At 54.1% G+C, this 21756-nt stretch overlaps 1 protein-coding gene across 2 annotated transcripts in view; it reads right to left on the bottom strand.

Annotated features, from left to right (window-relative positions):
* Window positions 1-3180: 3180 nt before the first annotated feature.
* Slc9a1 (solute carrier family 9 member A1) overlaps window positions 3181-21756 on the bottom strand; it is a 53918-nt gene continuing 35342 nt past the window's right edge. Inside the window, exons 2-12 of one of the 2 annotated variants that reach the window (XM_029476156.1) lie at window positions 14861-15483; window positions 11311-11561; window positions 10348-10565; window positions 8587-8789; window positions 7347-7436; window positions 6895-6965; window positions 6615-6788; window positions 6269-6383; window positions 6001-6102; window positions 5303-5375; window positions 3181-4902 (exon numbers count right to left, since the gene is read on the bottom strand). In XM_029476156.1, coding sequence (XP_029332016.1) covers window positions 4562-4902; window positions 5303-5375; window positions 6001-6102; window positions 6269-6383; window positions 6615-6788; window positions 6895-6965; window positions 7347-7436; window positions 8587-8789; window positions 10348-10565; window positions 11311-11357 — 1434 coding nt within the window. In that variant the 5' untranslated portion in view covers window positions 11358-11561; window positions 14861-15483 and the 3' untranslated portion in view covers window positions 3181-4561. The remainder of the gene's footprint in view (window positions 4903-5302; window positions 5376-6000; window positions 6103-6268; window positions 6384-6614; window positions 6789-6894; window positions 6966-7346; window positions 7437-8586; window positions 8790-10347; window positions 10566-11310; window positions 11562-14860; window positions 15484-21756) is intronic. The other variant, XM_021159527.2, reaches the window with a different exon arrangement.

Below are 21756 nucleotides of genomic sequence, written 5' to 3'. Positions count from 1 at the left end.
ACCTTCAAATTTTAAGCTTCTTTTTTAATTAAAAAGAAAAGATTTATCTTTATTTGATGTTCACTGGCATTTTGCCTGCATCTATGTCTGATGGAACCCCTGGACCTGGAGTTACAGACAGTTGTGAGCTGCTATGTGGGCTCTGGGAATTGAACCCTGGCCCTCTTGAAGAGCAGCCAGTGGTCTTAACTGCTCAGCCATCTCTGCAGTCCCTTAAAGCTTATTTTCATATTGATATTTATTCAGATTTTTAAAATTATAGTACATCCTTGTGTGTGCGTGCACATGTATGCCACAGGACACACTTCCTGATCTTCCTGTCTTGACCTCCCTTCATCGAGATTACAGTAGCACACTTCTGGGCCAGCTCTTCGTGTGGATGCTGGGCTCTGGAACACAACAGAGGACTACTCGTTAGAAAATCAGTTCTCAGCCGGGCGTGGTGGCGCACGCCTTTAATCCCAGCACTTGGGAGGCAGAGGCAGGCGGATTTCTGAGTTCGAGGCCAGCCTGNCCTGGTCTACAAAGTGAGTTCCAGGACAGCCAGGGCTATACAGAGAAACCCTGTCTCGAAAAACCAAAAAAAAAAAAAAAAAAAAAAAAGAAAATCAGTTCTCAGTGGGGGTGAACTTAGCTGTGACTCACAGCACTGGGGACATGGAACCTGAAGAGGCCACTTCCTGTAGCCAGGCAGGAACTCCAGTGGAGCGATAGGGACACCAACCCACCCACAAAACTTTCAACCCACAATTTACAAGAAATGCAGGGATGAGGGATGGAGCAGAGACTGAGGGAATGGCCAACCAGTCACTGGCCCAACTTGAGACCCATCCCATGGGCAAGCACCAATGCCTAGCATGGCTGTCCTTTGAGAGGCTCTTCCCCACCCCACCCCCAGCAGCTGACTCAGATGGATGCAGAGACCACAGCCAAACAGTGGATGGAGCTCAGGGACTCCTTTGGAAGAATCAGAAGAAGGACTAGGTCCCCTAAGGGGACTGAAATTCCACAGGAAGACCAACACAGTCAACTAACCTGAACCCCTGGGACTCTCAGAGACTGAACTACCAAAGAGCACACACACTCAGGCTGGACCTAGGCCTCCCTGCTCATATGTAGCAGCTGTGCAGTTCGATCTTCATGTGGGTCCTGAACAACTGGTGTGCGGGCAATCCCAAAAGCTGTTGCCTGTACGTAGGTAGATATGTTCTAGCTGGGCTGCCTGGTCTGGCCTCAGTGGGAGAGGATGCACCTAGCCTCACAGAGATGTGCCAGGGTGGGGGTATGCCCAGAGGGCCCCCACCTGCTAAAGAGGAGAAGGAGAGGGAGGATAGGGATAGGGTTGTGGAATTGGGGGTAGGGGTGGGGGACAGTGAGCAGAATGTAAAGTGAATAAATAAAAAAAAAGAAAATAAAAATTCTTCCACCGTGTGAGCCCCATGGATCAAACTCACACCATCAGGCTTGGTGACAAATGCCTTTACCACTAAGCTGTCACCAGTATTCTGCTTTCCGTTATTAGATTCTCACCATTCTTCACTATTAGGGTCTCACTCTGGCTGTCCTGGAACTCACTGTGTAGACCAGGCTGGCCTTACACTCAGGTCCTCCTGCCTCTGCCTCCCAAGGGCTGGGGTTAAGGGTGAGCACCATATCTCGCTCCCCCAAGTCCACTTTCTGGGAGAGGGACTCTTGCTGAGCAGAGCTTGCTGACTCGGCTGAAATGGCTGGCTAGCAAGGCCCCGGGCTCCTGCCGTCTCTGCCTCCCCAGCACTGAGACTACAGCAGCACTCCCCTAGGACAGCTCTCACTGAATGCTGGGCCTCTGAACCCAAGTATGCACACTAATTAGTCAGGAGGCTTTAAAAGGAGAGGGCTCCGCAGGTGAAGCGCCTGCTGTTGCAAGTGTTAGGCCCTGAGCTCTGCTTTTATTCCCTCGACTTGCGGTCATGCTGAATTCTGTATGTGGTTTCCCCAAAAGTCAGGAAGAGAGTCAAGGGCATCAGCTACAGGACAATCTGGTTGGGCTGTCAGAAGGAAACTAAGCTCTCCCATTCAATGGGGACAGGCAGAAAGACGGGTTGGGATCAAGCAACAATTATTTTGTTTATTGTATGTATATGTAAATGCCTGTATGCATTTATGTGCATGTGTGTGCAGTGGTTAACCCCTGAGCCACCCCAGTCAGGAAAATCTGAATGAAAATTCTATCCCACAGGTAGCTGTGCCATTATCTGTGGCCACAGCCATGGCAGGTCAACACCTCCCAGAAGCACGGCCTTCACCCTTTCAGCTCTAAAGCTCTTTATTGTTATTGCTATCTTTGAGATAGTGTGCCCGTGGAATCCCCAGGTTGGCCCCAAAGAACCCCCCTACTTCTGCCTCCAAGGGGGATTGATTGGGCAGAAGCCCTGTGCTCTTGCTGAGTCCTCATCCAACATTGCCCATACCCTTTGAGTGTTCCAGCTGTTTCCTGCTGGGACATCAATACAGGAATGCACACTGTGGTTCTCCCCTATAATTCTTTTGCCATGGCCCAATTCAGATATCCTAAGTCAAGTCAGTTCTGAGTCCAGGTCCCAGGCTGGGCAGAGCCTCTTGGACAGTACTGAGACCTCACTGCCCTCTGGTGGTCTGGTACTGGAATTGCACCTCAGCTTTAGACAGGGACCCCTTCTTCCAACAGGGCAGTCTCTAATTCCCAGGTGAGGGAGGACACAGCTTAGAGACTTTGTACTGCCCTTAGACCCCCAACCACAAACTACAAGGTTTGTCTTTCCCTTCTACGTTACTGAGTCAGACACGCTGGCTCATTAAACATCGACCTATTAAGGAAAAGGGAGGAATTCCAGAGGAGGGATGCCCCATAGTGGACTTTCTCAGGCCTGCACGTGTTAGGAATGTTATATTTGGATGCACCTGATCCCTCCTCCGACTGGCCTCTGCGGGTGGCAGGAGTCTCCCTGACAGCACCTGCCTACTATGCTAGGGGTTTCCGACTGTGTGACCACAGAGGCCCCAGCACATGGAGAGACATGTCACAGTGTAACTCCAGCATCTGCACACAGTACCGACCACACGGCAGCTGGTGGTAACAATGTTTCTGTTTCAGTCTTCCAGATGAGTTCCTCTGACGCCCTCCTTCCTGAAGTCCCCCAGGCCCAGGAAGCAGCCCTGGACTCTTACCAAAAACTCACATTGATTTATTAGAATATGAAAAAGGTTCAGTTTCCTTTGTACAGGCGGCAGAGCGGCAGCAGCTGCGGTGGCTTTGTACATGGTTGTCGATGTCACCCTGCCTGGCAGCTCCTGCCCCAAACAGCACTTGCATGGAGAGGAGACAGCTGGGCCAAGCACCCATGGCCCCATCCCCTGGGAGGGACCCCTCTGACTATTATTGCACGATCCTGGGGAGGGAGTGCCCAGGGGTTGGGCAGATACCCATGGGCTTGGCCCCAGCCATGGTGGCGGTAGGGAGTGTGTGCCTGTGAGCAAAGGCCTCTAGGGGGTCCAGTACTTTCTACTCTACAGAATGCAGGAAAGAGAGTGGTCCAGATAAGGGGTGGTGGTAGAACTGGCCAACAGAAGTAAAAGCAGGCCCAAGAGCAAGGGAGGTACCAGGACGCCCCCTGCTGGTGAGCTTGAGTCATGACAGGTTGGGTCACATCAGAATTGGTGCTGTGGGCAAGGGCCCCAGGCAGCAGAGGTTCCATTTAAGGGAAGGTGTTAAGACGAGGAAGGACGAGGGGGGAAAGGGCGGAGCTCTGACTGGCATGGGGGATTCAAAGGGTCTGAAAACAAGAGTGCCTCTGTGCAAACAGAATCATACTTACAGTGAGGTGCAAATGAACCAAATGAAAGAAGAGGACACTGTCCAGAGCCTCGGACAGTCCCTCCGTGTAAACCCCACTAAGGCCCAGTGGTCCTCATCACCCCAATCACGCCACTGTTGAATGTGCCCCAGCGCCCAGCAGAGAAGCTCAGAGATGCCCTCAGCCTGCAGCTCTGAGTAAGGACAGCTCAGGTGGCTGGCCAGAGCACCGAGGCTAGCGGGAAAACCCGTGGTGCTGCCATGGGCAGCTCTGCTATGGGTCACTGGTCTGTTTCCCAGCCACAGGCCTGCTGTCCTCTGATACAGGGGGCCCAGTCACGGCCAAGGAAGGTTCAGCTCCCTCCGTTCCTGCTGGGACCACAGTGGAGCCAGTGGCTCTTTGGTTAGAAATGATGATCAAGGATGGAGAGTTGGTCTGGATGAGGAGGGGCTGGAGGGAAGGAGGGCCTTGAGGAGCCCTGGTTCCACTATGGGAGAGCCTGGATCTAGAGATGGGGCGGGGCCTGCCTCAGCAGCCCCCAGCCGTTCCGCCAAATGGATGGATTGGGAAGGCAGTTCTGTAGGAGAGGACCCTTCCCAGGAGGCAGGGGCAAGCCGTGCTGCAGTGGGGGCTGTGGGCCCAGCTGCCATGCGGAGGAAGGGGGCAGAGCCAATCCAGGTCAGAAGACAAGGGGAGCGCCCAGCCCCCACTCTCGTGGGAGAGTCTGTGGGACACCCACTAGCCTGGCTCTACTGTCCTTTGGGGATGAAAGGCTCTCCCTCCCCAGGCTCAGGGTGAGGGCCTGGGTCACTGAGGCAGCGTTGTATTCTCTGGGAGCTGGGGCTGTCACTTGATCCAGGGGTGAAGACGTCGTCGGTGCCTGGGGATGAGGGCTCCTTGCTCCGAATCATGATGATGCCGTCCTCATCTTCCTCCTCTTCCTCCGGAGTCACCCTGGGACCCCGGTTTAGCCCTAGGACCTTGCCCTTCAACTCCTCGTTCACCAGGTCCACAGACTCAGGGGACTGTGGGGAGGCCGGGTCAATGGTGATGACAGGCAGGTCTGCCTTGGGTTCATAGGCCAGTGGGTCTGTGGATTGAGAGAATAGACAGGTTCTGTCCCTGAGCCCTGACGGGATGGCCACACCTCAGCCTGTGCTAGTGTCCCTCGGACCTTCCAATGGAGGCAATCATGCCTCTGGGATCCACAGTTTCCTGAGTGACCGCTCTGTTACCAGATGTTCTTCCCCCTGGACAGGGACTCCCACGTCCTCTCCATCCCTACCAGATGCTCTGTGTCACAGCTCCATCACAGTCCCCATCCTGAACCCAGGCAGTCCCTTTGTGCCCGGGTTTGACAGGTAGGCTATGCTGCCCTCTCTGTTAACACACCCAGCCCTCTGGATACAAACGAAGCTCCTGGGAAAAACTAACTTCCCGTTGCCTCTCTGAAACCCGTCCTGCCCGAGGGCCCTTCTTTAGCTCTTTACCTGAGCCTATGCGGGCCCGAGACAGGGTGGGCGAGTCCAGCTTGTGGGCCGGTACTGTCAGGTAGTTGGTGATCTGACAGAGAGAGAGGACAGGTTGAGTGGACAGTGGGCTGGCAGAAGTCCTCTGCCAGACACGCAGGCAGCAGGCTCTCACTGAGTTCTTCCTGGGCCTGTGCTGGCCACCCACACCGGCGCTTCAGGGCCTTCCAGGGCATTGTCCCAGGCTCCCAGAAAGCCGCGCTCGCTTTCTGAGAATCTCAGACACATCGACTCTTCTCTAGCTTTGCCTCTACCCCACACCTGACCCCCAAGGTTTCAGATTAAAACAAAAATAGGACAATAACAATTAAAAACAAAAATCAACCCTGGCAGCATACCTAAGTCCTGTGCACCCTGGGTATCGCAAACCCAGCACACCGCGACTGAGCTCAGCGCCGCGCCTTTCGGCACACGGTGCTCCTTTTTGGCCTCCCTGGACCTCTACCTCCCCAGTGGCCCCACTTCAAACTGGTAACACAGTCACCACGTCTTGCTAGTGCCACTTCCTGTGTCCCTTACACTCACTGCTTTCTCTTTCCCTGACAGTCACTCCTCTAGGATAAAGCCCGAACTCTTACCCCGTTAATAAACCTCCCTGCCAGTTTCTAAAGCAGCTCGGCGCATGCCCGCAGAGAAACTGGACAGAGCCCGGCACGCACCTTCTGCTCCAGCTGCCGGGCCTTCTGCCTTCGCAGCAGCATCTGGTTCCAGGCTTCCTCGTAGGGGTCGGCCACCAGCGTGTGTCTGTTATAGGACCGCAGCTGAGGGGGGAACAGCCGTCAGAGCAGGAGAGAACTCAGAATCCAGGCTGGGAGGCCAGAGCCAGAGAGGCTCTGGTGGTGTGGGAGGCAGGAGAAGGGCGGTGGAGGTGCTGAGGGTGCACACAGGAGGGAAGCTAAGGAGGGCCAGGCTGAGGCGGGACCTCACCCGTTGCCGGGTTTTCTGCAGATTGCTCCTCAAGATTTTGCGGATCTCTTCCTCCTTGTCCTTGGACAGTGCTGGCAAGATGCGATCTGAAGTCACAGCCTTGGGGTGGATGTTCCTGGGACGACAGAACACAGGTTAGGTCTCTCTTTGACAGCACAAGGCCATGCTGGGGGTCAAAAGCCCAGGGGTGGGTTGCCAAAGTCCCAAGTCCTTAGAATGGCTGCAAGGACCTCAAGCCCAACTTGACCAGCTAGGCAACAGTGTAGCCCTGGAGGCCATCTCAGGCTAGGGCCGAGGGAGCTAGCATGGGGTACAGATGCTGCCCAGATCTGCCAGTGGTACTTACTGCATAGAGACAGTGGAGACAGCAGATGGGATCTTGCCCATGCCTCCGCTCTCCACCAGCTCGATGGCCTGCTTCATCTCCATCTTGTGGTAGAAGGCGATGAGCTGGGGCTCTTTGGAGCGCTCTCCTGCTATCAGGCACTTCTTCACATACTTCTTATTAAAACGGTTGAGCCTGTGGGACGAGGGAGATGGAGGGGGCTAGTTCCTAGGCACAAGAAGGTTCCCCAAGGACCCTTAACTGTCCTTCTCACCCTCCTGCCCACCAGACCTTCACCTACTTGTCCTTCCAGTGATGGTGGCCATAATGACCACAGATGTCCTCGATGCCTGTCAGAAGGTGGTCCAGGAACTGAAATGGGCCCAGGGCCAGGTCAAGCCTTACTGCTGGCCTCCTTCCCCAATCCACCCACCTATCCCCCAACTATGGCTCCGCTTAGCCTGCCCCCTACAGTTCCAGGAAGAGCCAGGAGGTGGCGCCTTCCCGTTACTCCTCCTGAAGCCCAGACCACACTCTGGTGAGCCCCCTTCTCAGAACCCACTTGAACCTAATGACAGAGCCTCCTGGGCTCCCAAGCGCTCACACCACACTGTCCCTTCAGCTAGAGCCTGGAAGGGGGCCCCAGGGGCCAAGACAACCTGGCACTGAGATAAGGGAAGGCGGGCTTAAGGCCCAGCTCTGCCTCGGCTCCACAACCTTCTGCAACCCAAGGCCCAGCCCAGCCCCCGGTACCTGTGTGTGGATCTCCTCGTTGATGGAGCGCTTTGTTTCTTGCTTTTTCTTCACGGCCAACAGGTCGACTAGGGGCCGAATGGTCATGCCCTGGAGGGCAGGTGGGTGTCAGACAATCTGGTTATGCTCTCCTGACAGAGAGGCGGAGGAACCGCCCTCTCCTCAAAGGCCCCCCCCAGGCAAGGAGGATCTCCCCTTTGAGGTTCTCAGTCTCCCTGCCTCAGCATGCAAATCAAGGCAGGCCTTTAAAGGCCACTTCTTCCTGATAGGTCAGCCAGTGGACCAAGCCTCACTGCTGGGGTTAGACGCTCTCCACGTGACTAGTAGCTGCACTATCCCTAAGAGATGCTCCCATTTTACAGCTGTGGAAACTGAGTGGCAGCGGGGTTCAGTGATCCCCGAGTCAGGCTGGCTGGCTGGGTCACTGTGATGGTACTGTCACCCATGGAACCCACAGCAAAGCTGAGGGGAAGCAGGGTTTCTGAGGACAGCGCAGGAGGGCCAGGAGGAGCTCTCTCCTGCAAAAGGACAGGAACTGCAATTCCAAGAGGTCTCCCCATGTCTTTTCTCATGAGAAGGCAGAGGTGTGTCGCACCTCACACCATGAGTACTTGTGCCCAGGGTGGGAGGTAGAGGATAGGGGAGAAACAGAGGCCCAACAGCCTCTCACCTGCTCTGGGGCAGTCAGCTGAGGGTCAGCAGTATGCACTGTCGCACACAGGACTCTCTCGGGGACAGGTAGAGACAGGGGCGGAAGCCTGCTAAGCCTGGGTCATTTAAAGCCCAGAAGTCATGGGCCAGCAGGCTGTAAGGGCTGTAACCAGCTAGCCCCGGCTCCTCACTGCAGACAGGCACACCTTCCCAGGAAACAGCTAGTGGAGCGTTAGGCTGAGTCCAGGCCTCTGGCTTCCTGACTCAGGAGACTGTCCGGCCGCCTATGCTGAACTGCTGCAGACGCCAAACCGTGACGCCACTCAGCCCTACCATGATGGGGCAGTAGATCTTGGCCCTGCCGGCTGCTACCCACGTCACTCCAGTGGCTCTTACTCAAGTTGGGCAACATTCGTCACTTCACATACTGATCGACTTCTCATTGTCACAGCTGAGAACTGAGGCCTCAAAGGGGGATGGCTTGTCCAAAGTCATGCGGCAAGCTAGTGACAGCATGCCCACAGCCTTTTTCTTTCTACCACAAGAGTCGGGGCCCCCAAGCAGGGGTCTGCCCACCCAGGCCCAGCACCTGCACAAAGACTGTGAAAAAGATGACGGTGATGATGGCGGTGAGGAACAGGTCACACATGGGGAAGTGCTTCTTGTCCAGGAGGTAGCCCAGCGAGAAGGCGATGGCCCCTCGCAGGCCCCCATAGGCAATGATGAACTGGTCCTTGGGGGTCAGCTTGACAATGCGGAACTTGTTGATGAACCAGGTCAGGACCAGGACACCTGCCAGGGAACAGGCAGAGGAGAGGTCAGGTGGTCCAGGAAGCTCCTCCCACCCCGCCCAACCAGCTCACTCAATCCAAAACCTTGGTAGGTCTTTAAAGGGTTCCTCAGCCTGCATTTGTTCTGAATATCCCAGAGGCCTTCACTGGAGGAAACAATCCTGGTACTGAGTTGAACTTATTAAAACAGGTGGGAAATAATTATCCTATTGTCTCTACTTTTCCAGAGACTGGGAATTGTTCATAGAGAAACACTGTTTGGAAGTGTAGGCTGTGAGGAGAGGGACGCAGAGACTGCTTGCCCTGAATGCCTGAGGGCCTGGGCTCCGTCCCGTCCCCAGCATAAAACATCCAAAGCGAAACCTGTTCCCAACAGAAGATCTCTGGGCAGTTCACCGCTGTAATCCCAGCACTCGGGAGGCTGAGGCAAAAGAATCACCCAGAGTTCTAGGCCAGCCTGGTCTGTATAGTAAGATCCTGTCACAAACAACTAACAACCCTAAACAAACAAACCTTAAAAACTGTGGACGGAGCCGGGCATGGTGGCGCACGCCTTTAGTCCCAGCAGTCGGGAGGCAGAGGCAGGCAGATTTCTGAGTTCGAGGCCAGCCTGGTCTACAGAGTGAGTGCCAGGACAGCCAGGGCTACACAGAGAAACCCTGTCTCGAAAAAAACCAAAAAAAAAAAAAAAAAACAAAAAAAAAAAAAAACAAAAAACTGTGGACGGGGGAACACACGGTGGACCTCTGGCTGGGAAAAGGGAGTAAGATAGAGAATACAGCAGCGGCCTGGCCCCGGAGGCCAGGACAATTTAGCACAAGGGTAGAGCCACAGACCCGATTCCATGGGTGACACTAGCCTGGTAGCTTTGGGCACGTGTGCCATGACAACAGAACACTTGGCTCAGGGTTCCAGGCTGGGTTGAGGACCTGAGAGAGCCACCAGGCTTTTGGAGAGTCTAGAGGCCCTTCACCATAACTCCCTGCGACAGTGTCTGCGGAGCCTCCACGTGAGCAGGAGGCACGCATGTGGCTTCTCCCTAATGGTCTCAAACGGTGTCAGCGTTGCAGAGAAGCAATGGGAGCACCCAGAGCCATTCAGACAGGGACAGGGACATACTGCACTCTACATAGCTCACTAGCCCCTCCATACTACGGACACTCCAACACACTGTACTAGACACCCGCACTTTAGTTCCTCCACACACTGTACTATAGAGACCCCACAGGCCAGCCCCTCAATACACTGTAGTGGGCACTCAGCCTATCCTCTCTACATATGATATGATACCATACAATACAGCCCAGCTCTTAGACACATTACTACATAGACACAAACAGTACTACACACAGCACACAGACACAGTGCAGCTCTTAGAAACATCAACACACTTACAAACCCACAACCTAGCCCCACACTATATTACACATAGCTACTCCATAGCCCAGCTCCTCTCCCTACAGTCACATGTGTATACTGTGTTTCTCTCTCTCTCTCTCTCTCTCTCTCTCTCTCTCTCTCTCTCTCTCTCCCCTCCCTGGCCTGGGCCTGGCCCTTACCCAGCACCCGGGCGATGAGGCAGAAGAGCAGGGTGCTGATGACGAAGGTCCAGTTCCACTGGTGGGAGCCGGCCACAGTGGAGACACCGAGGAAGATGAAGATGAGGGTCTCACTGACGCTGCTCCACATCTTCAGGAAGTACTTGATGGTGGTGTGGGATTTGTGGGAGATGTTGGCCTCCACATAGGGGCGCATCACTACTCCTGAGGCGATGAGGCTTGGGTGAAGAAGAACGGGGTGCAAGGTTACAGGCTGACAGCCCAGGCTGAGCAAGCAGTAGCTCACTGGACAACTGTGAGGGCCAAATGCCCACGGTTTTCCCTTGATCCTCACACCAAGTACACAGGGCCAGCAAATTCAGACGAGACACGGGAGTTTTAGAAGAATTAAGTCACCTCCACTGTGCACACTGCGTCTGCCCCGACAGCCAGGGCCACACTCTGTGGTCTTTCGGGTTCACCCCTTCCTAGTATAAAGTTCCCAACACACAGGGTTCCCCTAGGGAGCTGTGCCGGCTCCTTCCCCACTTCCCAGAGTCCCCGGGTCTAGGTTGGCCTGTGCACTTCTGCTTTCCTTGTGCCTCACTGACTCTTCTCAGGGGCCTCTAAGATTCAGGCGTGGAAGATGCCTGGTGAGCCCTTCTGGGGAGCCTAGTCGGCTTCCATCTTGGGACTCTCTTTAAGAAAATGGGAGAAGTAGGGCTGAGACCTAAGACTTCCAGCTCAGTTTCCTAGGGTAGCAGTGGATTCTGCCCACAATGTTCAGATTCCTGAATCCCAGGAGTCCAATGGAAGTGGCTTCTTACAGAAGGCCTCTAATGACCTGGGCCACTTCAGCGTCTACCACGCAAGCCTGGAGCCCAGAGCTCAGGTGCTGGGGCGCTCCTTCGTGACCACAGAGATCCGGAGACTCCATGGTAAGAAACTACCCCACCGAGCCCGTCACCTGCCACTCCGACTCACGCCATGATTCCGGACAGGTGGAAGAGCTCAGCTGACAGGTAAGCCATGTAGCTGTAGAGGAAGACGAAGAGCGGCTCGATGACCCGGATGTGGGAGGTAAATCGGGAGGTGAAAGCCGCGATGACCCCGTAGACCACGCCCACAAACACCCCACCGAGGGCCACGACGAAGAAGCTCAGGAAGCCGAGGAAGATGTCCGTGATGCCCACAGAGTCATAGCTGGCAAACTCCTCAAAGAGGTGATAGAGGACCTGGGGAGAGCACACATGCTGGTAGGCAGGAGGGCAGGGCCCTGGCCCCACGGCTCCCTGACACCAGCCCGTGTTTATCTGGTCCTTCCACGATTCACAGCCATGGATACAGACCTTGAGGCAGCAGAGAAATCTAGTGCTAAGTGTGTAGAACCTAGCCTGGGGCTTAGGAGCTTGCTAGAGGGGCACACTGGGGGCCTGCAGCACCCCCTGCTGGTAATCAACATACACTCTTAAAGCTACAATCCTTTGCACACATGGCCTCATTTTCCCATGCTTCAGTTTTCCACAAGGTGGGGGACAATTGGGGTGCTCACGTCACAGGGCTGTCACAAGAACTAAGTAAAGCACTCAGCATGATTGGGCCTCCCTGTGGTACTACCAACTCTGTCTCATTGTTCCACCTGGTATAAACCATAGCTTCTCTGGTTCATTGTCTTTCTCCTTCAGCACAAGTTCAGACAGTAAACCAGGACAGGACCTGTCAACCTCTGAAAGTACACGGGGCCAGGTCATATGTGACCTGGGATCCACCAAGCGGGACTGAGAATTCTCCATTTAAACAAGCTGCCTGGTTACAATGGGCAGCCAGGCTCAGATGCTGTGGAGCTGGAGGCCCTGGAATGGGCCACAGTCTGCACATGGTGGGCATGATCTCTACTGGGATGCAGGTCAAGGAACCTATTGCCTTGGTAGAGGGAGGCTCAGGCAGGCCCAAGACCTATTCCTTCAGTTTCTGAGGGACTGACTGGCACGGCTGCTCTCAGTCTACTCAAGTCTAGCCCTAGAGAGCTCTGCCAGAAACCAGCTTTGGGGGAGGGGAGATGTTCCAGGCCTGGAAGGAAGGGGCAACAGGCAGGAGAGAGTGAGAGGACAGAGCTGATGCCAGGCAGCTCAGGTGCAGCCTCACTGTCTGGGGCATTCACACCTGAACTAAGCTCTAGAAAAGGCCCAACTTGCCAGGCAATCATAGCACACACCTTTAATCCTAGCAAGAGGCAGGCAAATCTCTGAGTTTGAAGCTGGCCTGGCCTACAGAGCTAGTTCCAGGAGAGTCAGGGCTACACACACACACACACACATACACGTCTCAGAAAACCAAACAAACAAACAAATAAAAATAAAAACAGAAAGAAAGATAGAAGGAAAGGCCGGGCGTGGTGGCGCACGCCTTTAATCCCAGCACTTGGGAGGCACAGGCAGGCAGATTTCTGAGTTCGGGGCCAGCCTGGTCTACAGAGTGAATTCCAGGACAGCCAGGGCTACACAGAAAAACCCTGTCTCGAAAAACCAAAACCAAAACCAAAAAAAAAAAAAAGAGAGAACGAAGGAAAGAAAGAAGCAAACCAGGTCGTGGCGGTCGTGGCGGTGGCACTTTTAAGGCCAGCCAGCACTCAGGAGGCAGCGGCAGATCTCTGTGAGGGCAACCTGGTCTACAGAGTGAACTCCAGGACAGCCAGAACAGCCAGGAGGGCGGCCCAGAGAAATCCTGTCTTGGACAAAGGCTCACTTCGGGCTGCAGAAAGGGTGGCTGCTGGGCACTGGCTAGGCACCAGTGGATCACAGCTCTCTGGGACACAGGCAGCGTGTTCCGCCATCGGCTAACCTCAGTCCAGCTTGGGGAAGTTCATGGGTGATCACAGTCTGCGCCATGAGTCACCGGAACAGTACTGAGGCCAGGTCCTCTTTTCTAGCTTGGAGCTATTGTCAGTGACATGATAATTGAAAAAGAAAGGTAGTGTGGTGTAGGCCTGTGGGGGTCATGTGACCCCAGCAGTCACGTGAGCTCTTCAGCTAAGAACCTCCTGATGCCTCCACTTCAAGAGTGCCATCGTCCTGTTTGATTTGGTTTGCAGGGGTCATCTTTACACAAGCTAGAGTCACCCAGGGAGAAGACCTCAGCTGAGAAAACGCCTCCTTCAGACTGCCTGTGGCCAGTGTAATGGGGCATGTTCTTGATGAGGGAGAACCCAGCTCACCTCTGGGCAGGTGGTCCTGAGCAAGCCAATAAGCAACACTCCTCCAGGATTTCGGCTTCAGCTCCTATCTCCAGGTTCCTGCCTCGAGTTCCTGCCCTGACTTCCCTCAGTGACGGCACATGACTTGACTGAAAGCTAAATTCACCCTTTCCTCCTCAGGCTGCTTCTGGTCATGGTGTTCTGCCACAGCAACAGAAACCATAACAAAGCTACAGAGTCACTATGCAAACCAGATAGGGTAGCATGCATCCAAACTGGGAGCGTCTGAGCATCAGCCACGTGACCAGCACAGCGCTGCTCACGGTCAGGAGACTGCATAGATCCTATACACAGATGGAGTTATCAACTCGATGCAAGCACACCATTGTTTCCTGTATGTCAACTTGGATGCATAGCCAGACTCAGCTGGGGGATGATTCAAATTAGGCACCCATGCTTCAGGTGCACACGTACAAGCTGGATTCCGACAGGAATCCCAGGAAACTCCACCTGGCCTTTGGACAACAGCACGACCACTCGGTCACTTGAAGTCTGTCAAAGGAGAGGCCTAGAAGAGGAAGAATTTCTCACTTAAAGTCACAGGAAAACAAGTAGTCAGCTGGGTAGTCAGGCGGCGGTGATGCACACACCATTAGCCCCAACACTCAGGAGGCAAAGGCAGGCAGATCTCTGAGTTTGAGGCCAGCCTGGTCTCCAGAGGAAGTCCCAGGACAGCCATGGCTACACAGAAAAACACCGTCTTAAAAGAAAAAAAGCAAAAAACCAAAAACCAACCAACCAAACGAATGAACAAACAACAGCAAAACCACGCAGTCAGCCCAGACCTACTAATTTCACTTCCCACATCCTAGAGGTTTGGGGGAACCGAGTCCTTTTCATTTCCTTTGCCCAGAACCCTGCACATACCAATTCTTAAACTGCCAACACAAGAGCTAAAAGCCTCCTCAGAGATTAAATGGGCTATGAACGGAGGCAGGAAGAAGCCCAGTGGCTGGGCAACACAGTATCAAATGCAAGCTGGCCAGGAAGCAAATGACCTGCTAGGCCAGCAGCTCAGGTCCTAGAGGGCATAGACTGGCCAAGCATACTGCCTCACAGCTCAGCTCTGCCGCACTCTAGTAAGCTACCTTCTGTGGGTGGTTTCTAGTTCTGCAAGGTAAGAAAGTGAGTCTCTCCTCGGGCTGTCCATGTTCCAGTGCTCAGAGCAGTGCCTGACAGCAAGCATGGAGGGACCCTGGCCATCTTTATTAGCACTAGTGGAAGGATAGATAAGGCATTGCCTGTGCCCCATGTGTGTGTGGTGAGCCCCTGCCCCCTCACCACAGTGACGGCATCGTTGAGCAGGGACTCCCCGAAGACAAGGATGTGTAGCAGTTCATTGATGTGGATCTCCTCGAAGACGGCCAGCACAGCCACGGGGTCCACGGCGGAGATGATACTGCCAAAGAGCAGGGTGTCCAGCAGGCCAATGTTGTTGATCTGCTCGCCGCCCACCAGGCACACGGCGTACAGGAGGCCACCCAGGAAGAACGCATTCCACAGTGTGCCCACCACAGCAAAGATCAGGATGGTGCCCAGGTTCTCAGTGAACTGCCGCAGAGGCAGGAAGTAGCCTGCATCCAGGATGATGGGTGGCAGCAGGAAGAGGAAGAAGACGTCTGATTGCAGGAAGGGGGGCGTCTCTCCGACGCCCTTGATCAGGCCCCCCACCAGCAGCCCCACTACGATCAGCAGGCAGCTCTCCGGGACGATGCTTGAGATGGTGGGGATCACATGGAAACCTGTGAAGGGCGAGAGAACGGGAGGCCGTGGGCTTTTCAGGGGAGCCAGAAGAACAGAAGGTTGGGGACAGGACTGGGGACCAGGAAAGCAGCTGGCGAGAGGTGCACAGGCTTGGTCTCAGAAGGCCGCTCTGTTAACTCTCTGAGCCTCGGGTTCCTTGCCTGTAAAACGGAAGGGATAATACCAGCTTCACAGGGCTGTGGTATAAAATAATTATTTTAAAATTTATAGTGTGTGTGTGTGTGTGTATGCGCGTGTGTGCGCGCACGTGCAACCGTATGCACATATATGCATGTACCATGACACATGGGTGGATGTCAGAGGACAACTTGTGGGAGTTGGGTCTTTCCTTTAACCAGGTCCTGGGGACTGAACTCAAGTCTTCAGGCTTGGCGGCAAGCGCCTTTACCTGCTGTTTTCATAGAGTATTCGCCAACTGTCCGTTACAGAGCAGCAGCTCTGCATGCCTCTGACAGACAGAAATCAAACTGATAATCAAGGTGCAAAAAGTTCCCACGGCATCAAGCTACCCTGAACCCACGGCACTTCCTCAGGCACGTGCTCAAGGAGCTGACTTACACCCCACACAGAGACAATCACAGGTACAGTCTAACAATCCTGTCTCGGGGCAGGCGGCAGGCTCCGTGCCATCGGGGTGTATAAGCCGCAGGCTGACACTGGGTGGTGTTAAAGTGGGGACATGAGAGAGACAGGAGAATCAAGGAGCATCAGTGCCAGGAGAATTTGGGGACAACAGGCCTGGGTCTGCACACCTCCAGCCCTAGCCACGCAAGCAGCAGGCAGCTGTACGTAACTGAGGCATGCTTTTACGGACACCAGGCGGCTGCTTCAGAAGATCCCAAGAGGTCAAAGGCCATCAGTCACTTTGGGCAAGTAAGACGAAATCTCTCTGCCACTCTGCCTTTAGCCCAGTCCTATCCACTCTATAGATGGGGCACCCGGGGCTGAAAAGGTGAAGGGATTTGCCCAAAGTCAGAGCAAATCAGTAGCAGGACCAGGAGGGAGCCCAGCTCCCAGCAAACTCCATAGTTCTGAAAGTTTAGTTCTCCTTGCCTCCCTCCACATCAAGGCACTGTGACATCTGCCAACCCCAAGTAGTGTTGGCCATCCTCTGTGGTGGCCCATGCTAAGGCTCCAGACCCAGGCTTCTGAGGATACCGCCTTTGGTCAGAACCCCACATTCGCTATGAGCTCTTTGGTTTGCTTTTGGAGTAGGAAGGTGGGTGAAGACCTGAGCACCCAAATGCATGCTGGGTACTCAGTCCCCGAAGCCAACTTGGTCAAAAGGTAGCGAGGCCTTTGCTCAAGACTGATGCTCTCTCCTCTCCCTGCCAAGCAAGTTCTGAGCTGGAGAATCCTATCGCATATGCTCGGGGCTGGGGCTACCTGAGGAGCTTAGCACACACCTGCTGGCTTGACACACACGGATGGGACCTATCCCGCGAGCTTCAGGACCTGCCTGGCCAGATCTTTGCCATCATTACCCCTGGACCTGTGGAAGGAAGGACATTTCTTCCTATGGCAAAGCCCCTCCTCTGCTCAGGTACTGACCTAGGCAACGCTAGGATAGCACTACGTGCCCATGACGCCAAGCTCCCAGAGTCACTAAAAACATATTAGGGAAAAACATGGGCCTTAGGGTAGGAAGAAATCTCGAAGCAACCTTGTACATGTTTCTACTTCAAAAGTCACTTCTCGTGCTGGAAAGCTGCCTAGGTTAGAGTCCCCTAGTGTGATGGTGTGTATATTCTTGGGCCAGGGAGTGGCACCATTTGGAGGTATGGCCTTGTTGGAATAGGTGTGACCTGGTTGGAGTGGGTGTGGGCATAAGATCCTCACCCTAGTTGCCTGGAACTCAGTCTTCCACTAGCAGCCTCCTGCACCATGCCTGCCTGGATGCTGCCATGTTCCTGCCTTGATGATAATGGACTGAACCTCTGAACCTGTAAGCCAGCTCCAATTAAATGTTGTTCTTTTAAGACTTGCCTTGGTCATGGTGTCTCTTCACAGCAGTAAAACCCTAGCTAAGACACCTAGCCACACCAGTGTTCAGCCAGCAGGTGCATCTCTTGCCCCACCCTCCTTCCCAGCTCCTAATATTCAGACTCTTTGCAATTGCCTCAAAGGAGCTCCTCCCTGTTTCAGCAGATAGGCTCCCAACTCTGCGGCTGGTCAAGTGCGGTGCTGCCTCCTCTTCCAGGAAGTCTTCCCTGACCATCCTGCCTCTCTTGTGCCTCCTCCTCTTACAACCTTAAAGCCACAGCCATCACCTTTCCCCCTGGTACCCTCAGGTCAGGCAACCAGCTAAAGAGTGGAGACAAGGCTGCTGCACCTTACCCAGAGATCTGCACTGCCCTGAAGGGGAGACTATAGGGCCTGCTACACTGTGACTCTTGAAGTTTTCGATACCTTAAGTCGTAAAGAGTTAATAACACCAGGAAGACGACAGAGCCTTTATGATGTGTGATCTAGGAGATGTTTTTAGGTCACTGGGAGTGTGTCCCTCAAGGGGAGAGAGAAAGACCCCCGAGGTTCTCTCCTTGCTCTCTTTGCTCTTTGGCTCATGATATAAGTATGTTGTTCTGCCATGTGCTGCGCCCACAATATGCTGCCTCACCACAGACCCAAGGCAAGAGGATCACTCAGTCTTAGATGAAAACCTCTCAGACTGGGGTGGGGATGATGGCTCGGCAGGTAAAAGTGTCTGCCGATCCAGCAAGAGGACTGTAGTTCAGATCCTAGCACGCGCGCGCGCGCGCGCACACACACACACACACACACACAGAGTAAACATATAAACCCACATCCACACACAATATAAACATACATATGCACACTCACATACAATGTAAACACATGCACACACAAAGCAAAAATGCAACCCTCTAAAGCTGAGTTTAAAAGTTTAAAAATTCTCAGGGCTGGAGAGATGGCTCAGCGGTTAACAGCACTTACTGCTCTTCTGAAGGTCCTGAGTTCAAATCCCAGCAACCACATGGTGTCTCACACCATCTGTAATGAGATCTGATGCCCTCTTCTGGGGTGTCTGAAGACAGCTACAGTGTACTTACATATAATAAATAAATAAATGCTTTTTAAAAAAAGTTTAAAGATTCTCTTTAAATGTGCACTCAGTCATAGAGGAAAGTGGACCGACTAAGGTTAAGGGAGTATAATCCTTCTAATGGGCCAGAAAGCAGCTTCCCATGGTCAAGAGTGCAGCTCCAGGGACTAGTAAAGCGGCTCTGTGAGTCAGGTACCTGTTACCAAGCCTGACGACCTGAGCTGGATCCCTGGGGCCACACAGAGAGAGACCCAACTCTTAGAGGTTGTCTTCTGGTCCCCACGGGCAGGCTATGGCACACACGTAAGCACATATACACACACAAATAAATATTTGAGTGCCTGGGGTCCTCTGTAGAGTCAGCAACAACAGCTGCCTTGGGAGAAGGCAGAGGTGCAAGAGACAGCCCAGAGTAAGCAGAGGAGAGCGCCCACCTTTACCTAGCAGAAGGCTGGAAGATGCCTCTCGTCCTCTGTATTCACAGAACTGGCCTGGTCTTTGAAATGCCAGACCAGACGGTGAGCCAGCATCCTGCCTGGAGAGGGTATGTGTAGCAAGCTAAGAGCAGTAACGGGAAGGGTGTTCACTGTTCCTGAGGGTGTCCCACAAGCCAGCACTGTGCTGGAAGCACGTGCCGTCACTCAGTCCTACAGTCTGGTTTTGTTCCTGTGCTGCAGAGGGCAAGCCCGGGCTCTGCAGGGAAGGGTCCCACTCTAGCACAGGAGTCTGAAGCTAGGGTAAGGAGTTCTCAGCCATCAGCCGCAGAGTCAGTATCTTCCCTGAGCCTGCTCTGCTGGCCCCTGGGGATGGCCATGCTTTTCTTAAAGATGAGTCCTCCATGGCTGGTGGACAGATGGCAAGCTGGAGCTCTGAGAGGCAGGATGGGCTTGGGGTCTTCTGACCAGGGGACAGCATGCTGTCTTCTACTTAAGACAGCTCCCAGGGCACTTGGGCTGCAGACATGGCCCTGCAACCATCTTCCCACTTCTCCCTGGTCTCCTGTTTGGCCCTGCTTCCTAGTTTTCTGCTGGGGTTCTAGGCCTGAGGGGCCTCTAGGCTGAGCACAGGCTGCAGGGAAGGGCTGGCTCTGTTCTCTCTTGGCTTCTTGCCTGCAGTGGGCAGCACATTACTGGAAAATGCTAGGGGGAGGGAGTCTATCAGGAGGCAGCCTCCTCAGGGAAAGGAGTGTGCCTGCTTGACATTGTCATAGTGTGTCCCCTCCCAAGGCCTTCCTGAGATCATCCTAGCGTGCCCCCCTCTCAAGGCCTGCCTGAGATCTGTCCTAGCCTGTCCCCTCCCAAGGCCTTCCTGAGATCTGTCCTAGCCTGTCCCCTCCCAAGGCCTTGATTCCAGTTATCCCCTCCCTGTATCCCTCAAGAGTCCCAAAACACAGGAAACTAGCTGACACCTGTAATGAAGGAGGCAGCAATGACAGATGGGGTACCTGGTGTAGTGAGAAAAACCAGCGTTGAGGCAAGATCTCAAGAAACAGGCCCCTCCAGGGTGCAGATGAGGACAGCAGTGACTTAGCCACGATGGAATTTGGGTAGGGCACACATCGTTAGAACCAGATCTAGAGACAAGGGAGCCAGAATGGACCTCAGACAGCATTTAACTCTCCATAATGTGGAGGGTCAGAGAGAGCAAGTGACCTGTCAATGGCCACAGAACCAGTTCCACAAGAGTTCCTCAAGGCCGGGCAGTGGTGGCGCACGCCTTTAATCCCAGCACTTGGGAGGCAGAGGCAGGCGGATTTCTGAGTTCGAGGCCAGCCTGGTCTACAAAGTGAGTTCCAGGACAGCCAGGGCTACACAGAAACTCTGTCTTGAAAGAACAAAACAACAACAACAAGAGTCCCTCAAGGTCCTCAGGCCCTGCGCTGTCCTCCAAGCACCCGGTCCACCCAGAGGGGCGAGGCAGGAAAGTGAGGGACTCCACATCCCAGCCTTGCACAAATCTTGAAAACAGCTCCTAGCTGGCCTCCCTGTGGGAAGTAGCTGGGGGGGCGGGGACTCAGTCCTTCCTGTAAGTGCTCCTCTGAACACGTGTGCGCACAAGTGCATGCTGACAGAAATGTCACCAGATTTTGGACTCACTGGGAACCCTCAAGGCTCTCTGCAGCTGCTCTGCCCTTCACCACGAAACATTGTACTCACATTTCTCAAGCTGTCCCCATCTGCTTGGGTGGGCACAGTAGAACTGACAAGCCTGCTCCATGTTACCCATGTCTGCACTTCCCACAGGCCTCTCTGGCCTGGGAAGTTAGAGAGGAATGCTGGGTAGAGGAGCCTCAGAGGCCTACCAGTGTGAGGTCACCTGGGACGGGGTGGGGGTGGGGGTGGTGGTGGCTGGGGACTCTGACACTCTACTTCCAGGCCTGAGGCTCTGGGGCCCTGGGGATGCCTTTGTTCACTGCACAGTGATTCCGTTTCTTATCTCCCTCTTCAGCAGCCCCAGCAACCAAGCAGTCTCAGGCACAGCACTGAGAGGTGACACCTCACATGAAGCTATAGCGACGCGGTGTGTAGGGGTCCGGCCTGACCCTTAGACCTCATCTGCCCCTCACCATGGCTGTAAGGGGACCCAGTTTTACAGACAAGGAAACTGAGGCAGTATGTGGCATCTGTTCTTAGTTACTGGCACCATTACCCCTACTTTCATTCCTTGCTGGTTTCTCAGAGGACCTGCGCAGGGCTAAAGAGGCCCAAAGCAGTTCCCTGAAGACTGGAGGCAGCCATTTTTTTTCCATGAGCCCTTCTTCCCCAGGGAAGTCCTTGCACAGTGTCTGTCCTCTCTCTTGGCTCTCTTGAAGACCATCTGCTTTTGAAGGCATCCTCCTAAGAACTAAAGCAGTGAGCTGGGGGGTCTTGGCTGCCAGGGCCAAGGCCTTGGTTAAGGCACTAGCTCAGAGTTCATCAGACACGATTTCTTACTAGCACCTCAGCTCTGGGACCCATAGAGCAAAAGTGGTTCAGATCCAGCCACTGCCTCAGCAGGTTCCCAGACAGACCTGCAGGAGACAAGGCTGTGTAGCAGCGGCTACCCACACTGTGTTCCACAGCCAGCAAACTGGGTCCCAATCGGGGTACAGTCACTGACCAGCAGGGTGGCCTTGCAAAGTTACTTTATGGCCCCTGTCCTCAGTTTGCCGACCTGTAGAACAGCAGTGGGTAGAAGGAGACGCAGTAAAAGAGATGACAGAGGTAAGGAATGCCAGCCATGAACGAGCTGTAGCAGTGCCTTCCTATAATCCTACCCACTTGAGAGACTGAGGCAGGAGGACCACAAGTTTGAGAACTGCCTGAGCAACTCAGTGGGAATTAATCTCAAAAAGAGCAGGGGGGGGGGG

Source organism: Mus caroli, chromosome 4 (assembly GCF_900094665.2).
Source record: "Mus caroli chromosome 4, CAROLI_EIJ_v1.1, whole genome shotgun sequence".
NCBI classification, from domain to species: Eukaryota; Metazoa; Chordata; class Mammalia; order Rodentia; family Muridae; genus Mus; species Mus caroli.
The sequence above is the reverse complement of the archived record's forward strand: the minus strand, read 5'-3'. Positions and strand labels throughout refer to the sequence as shown.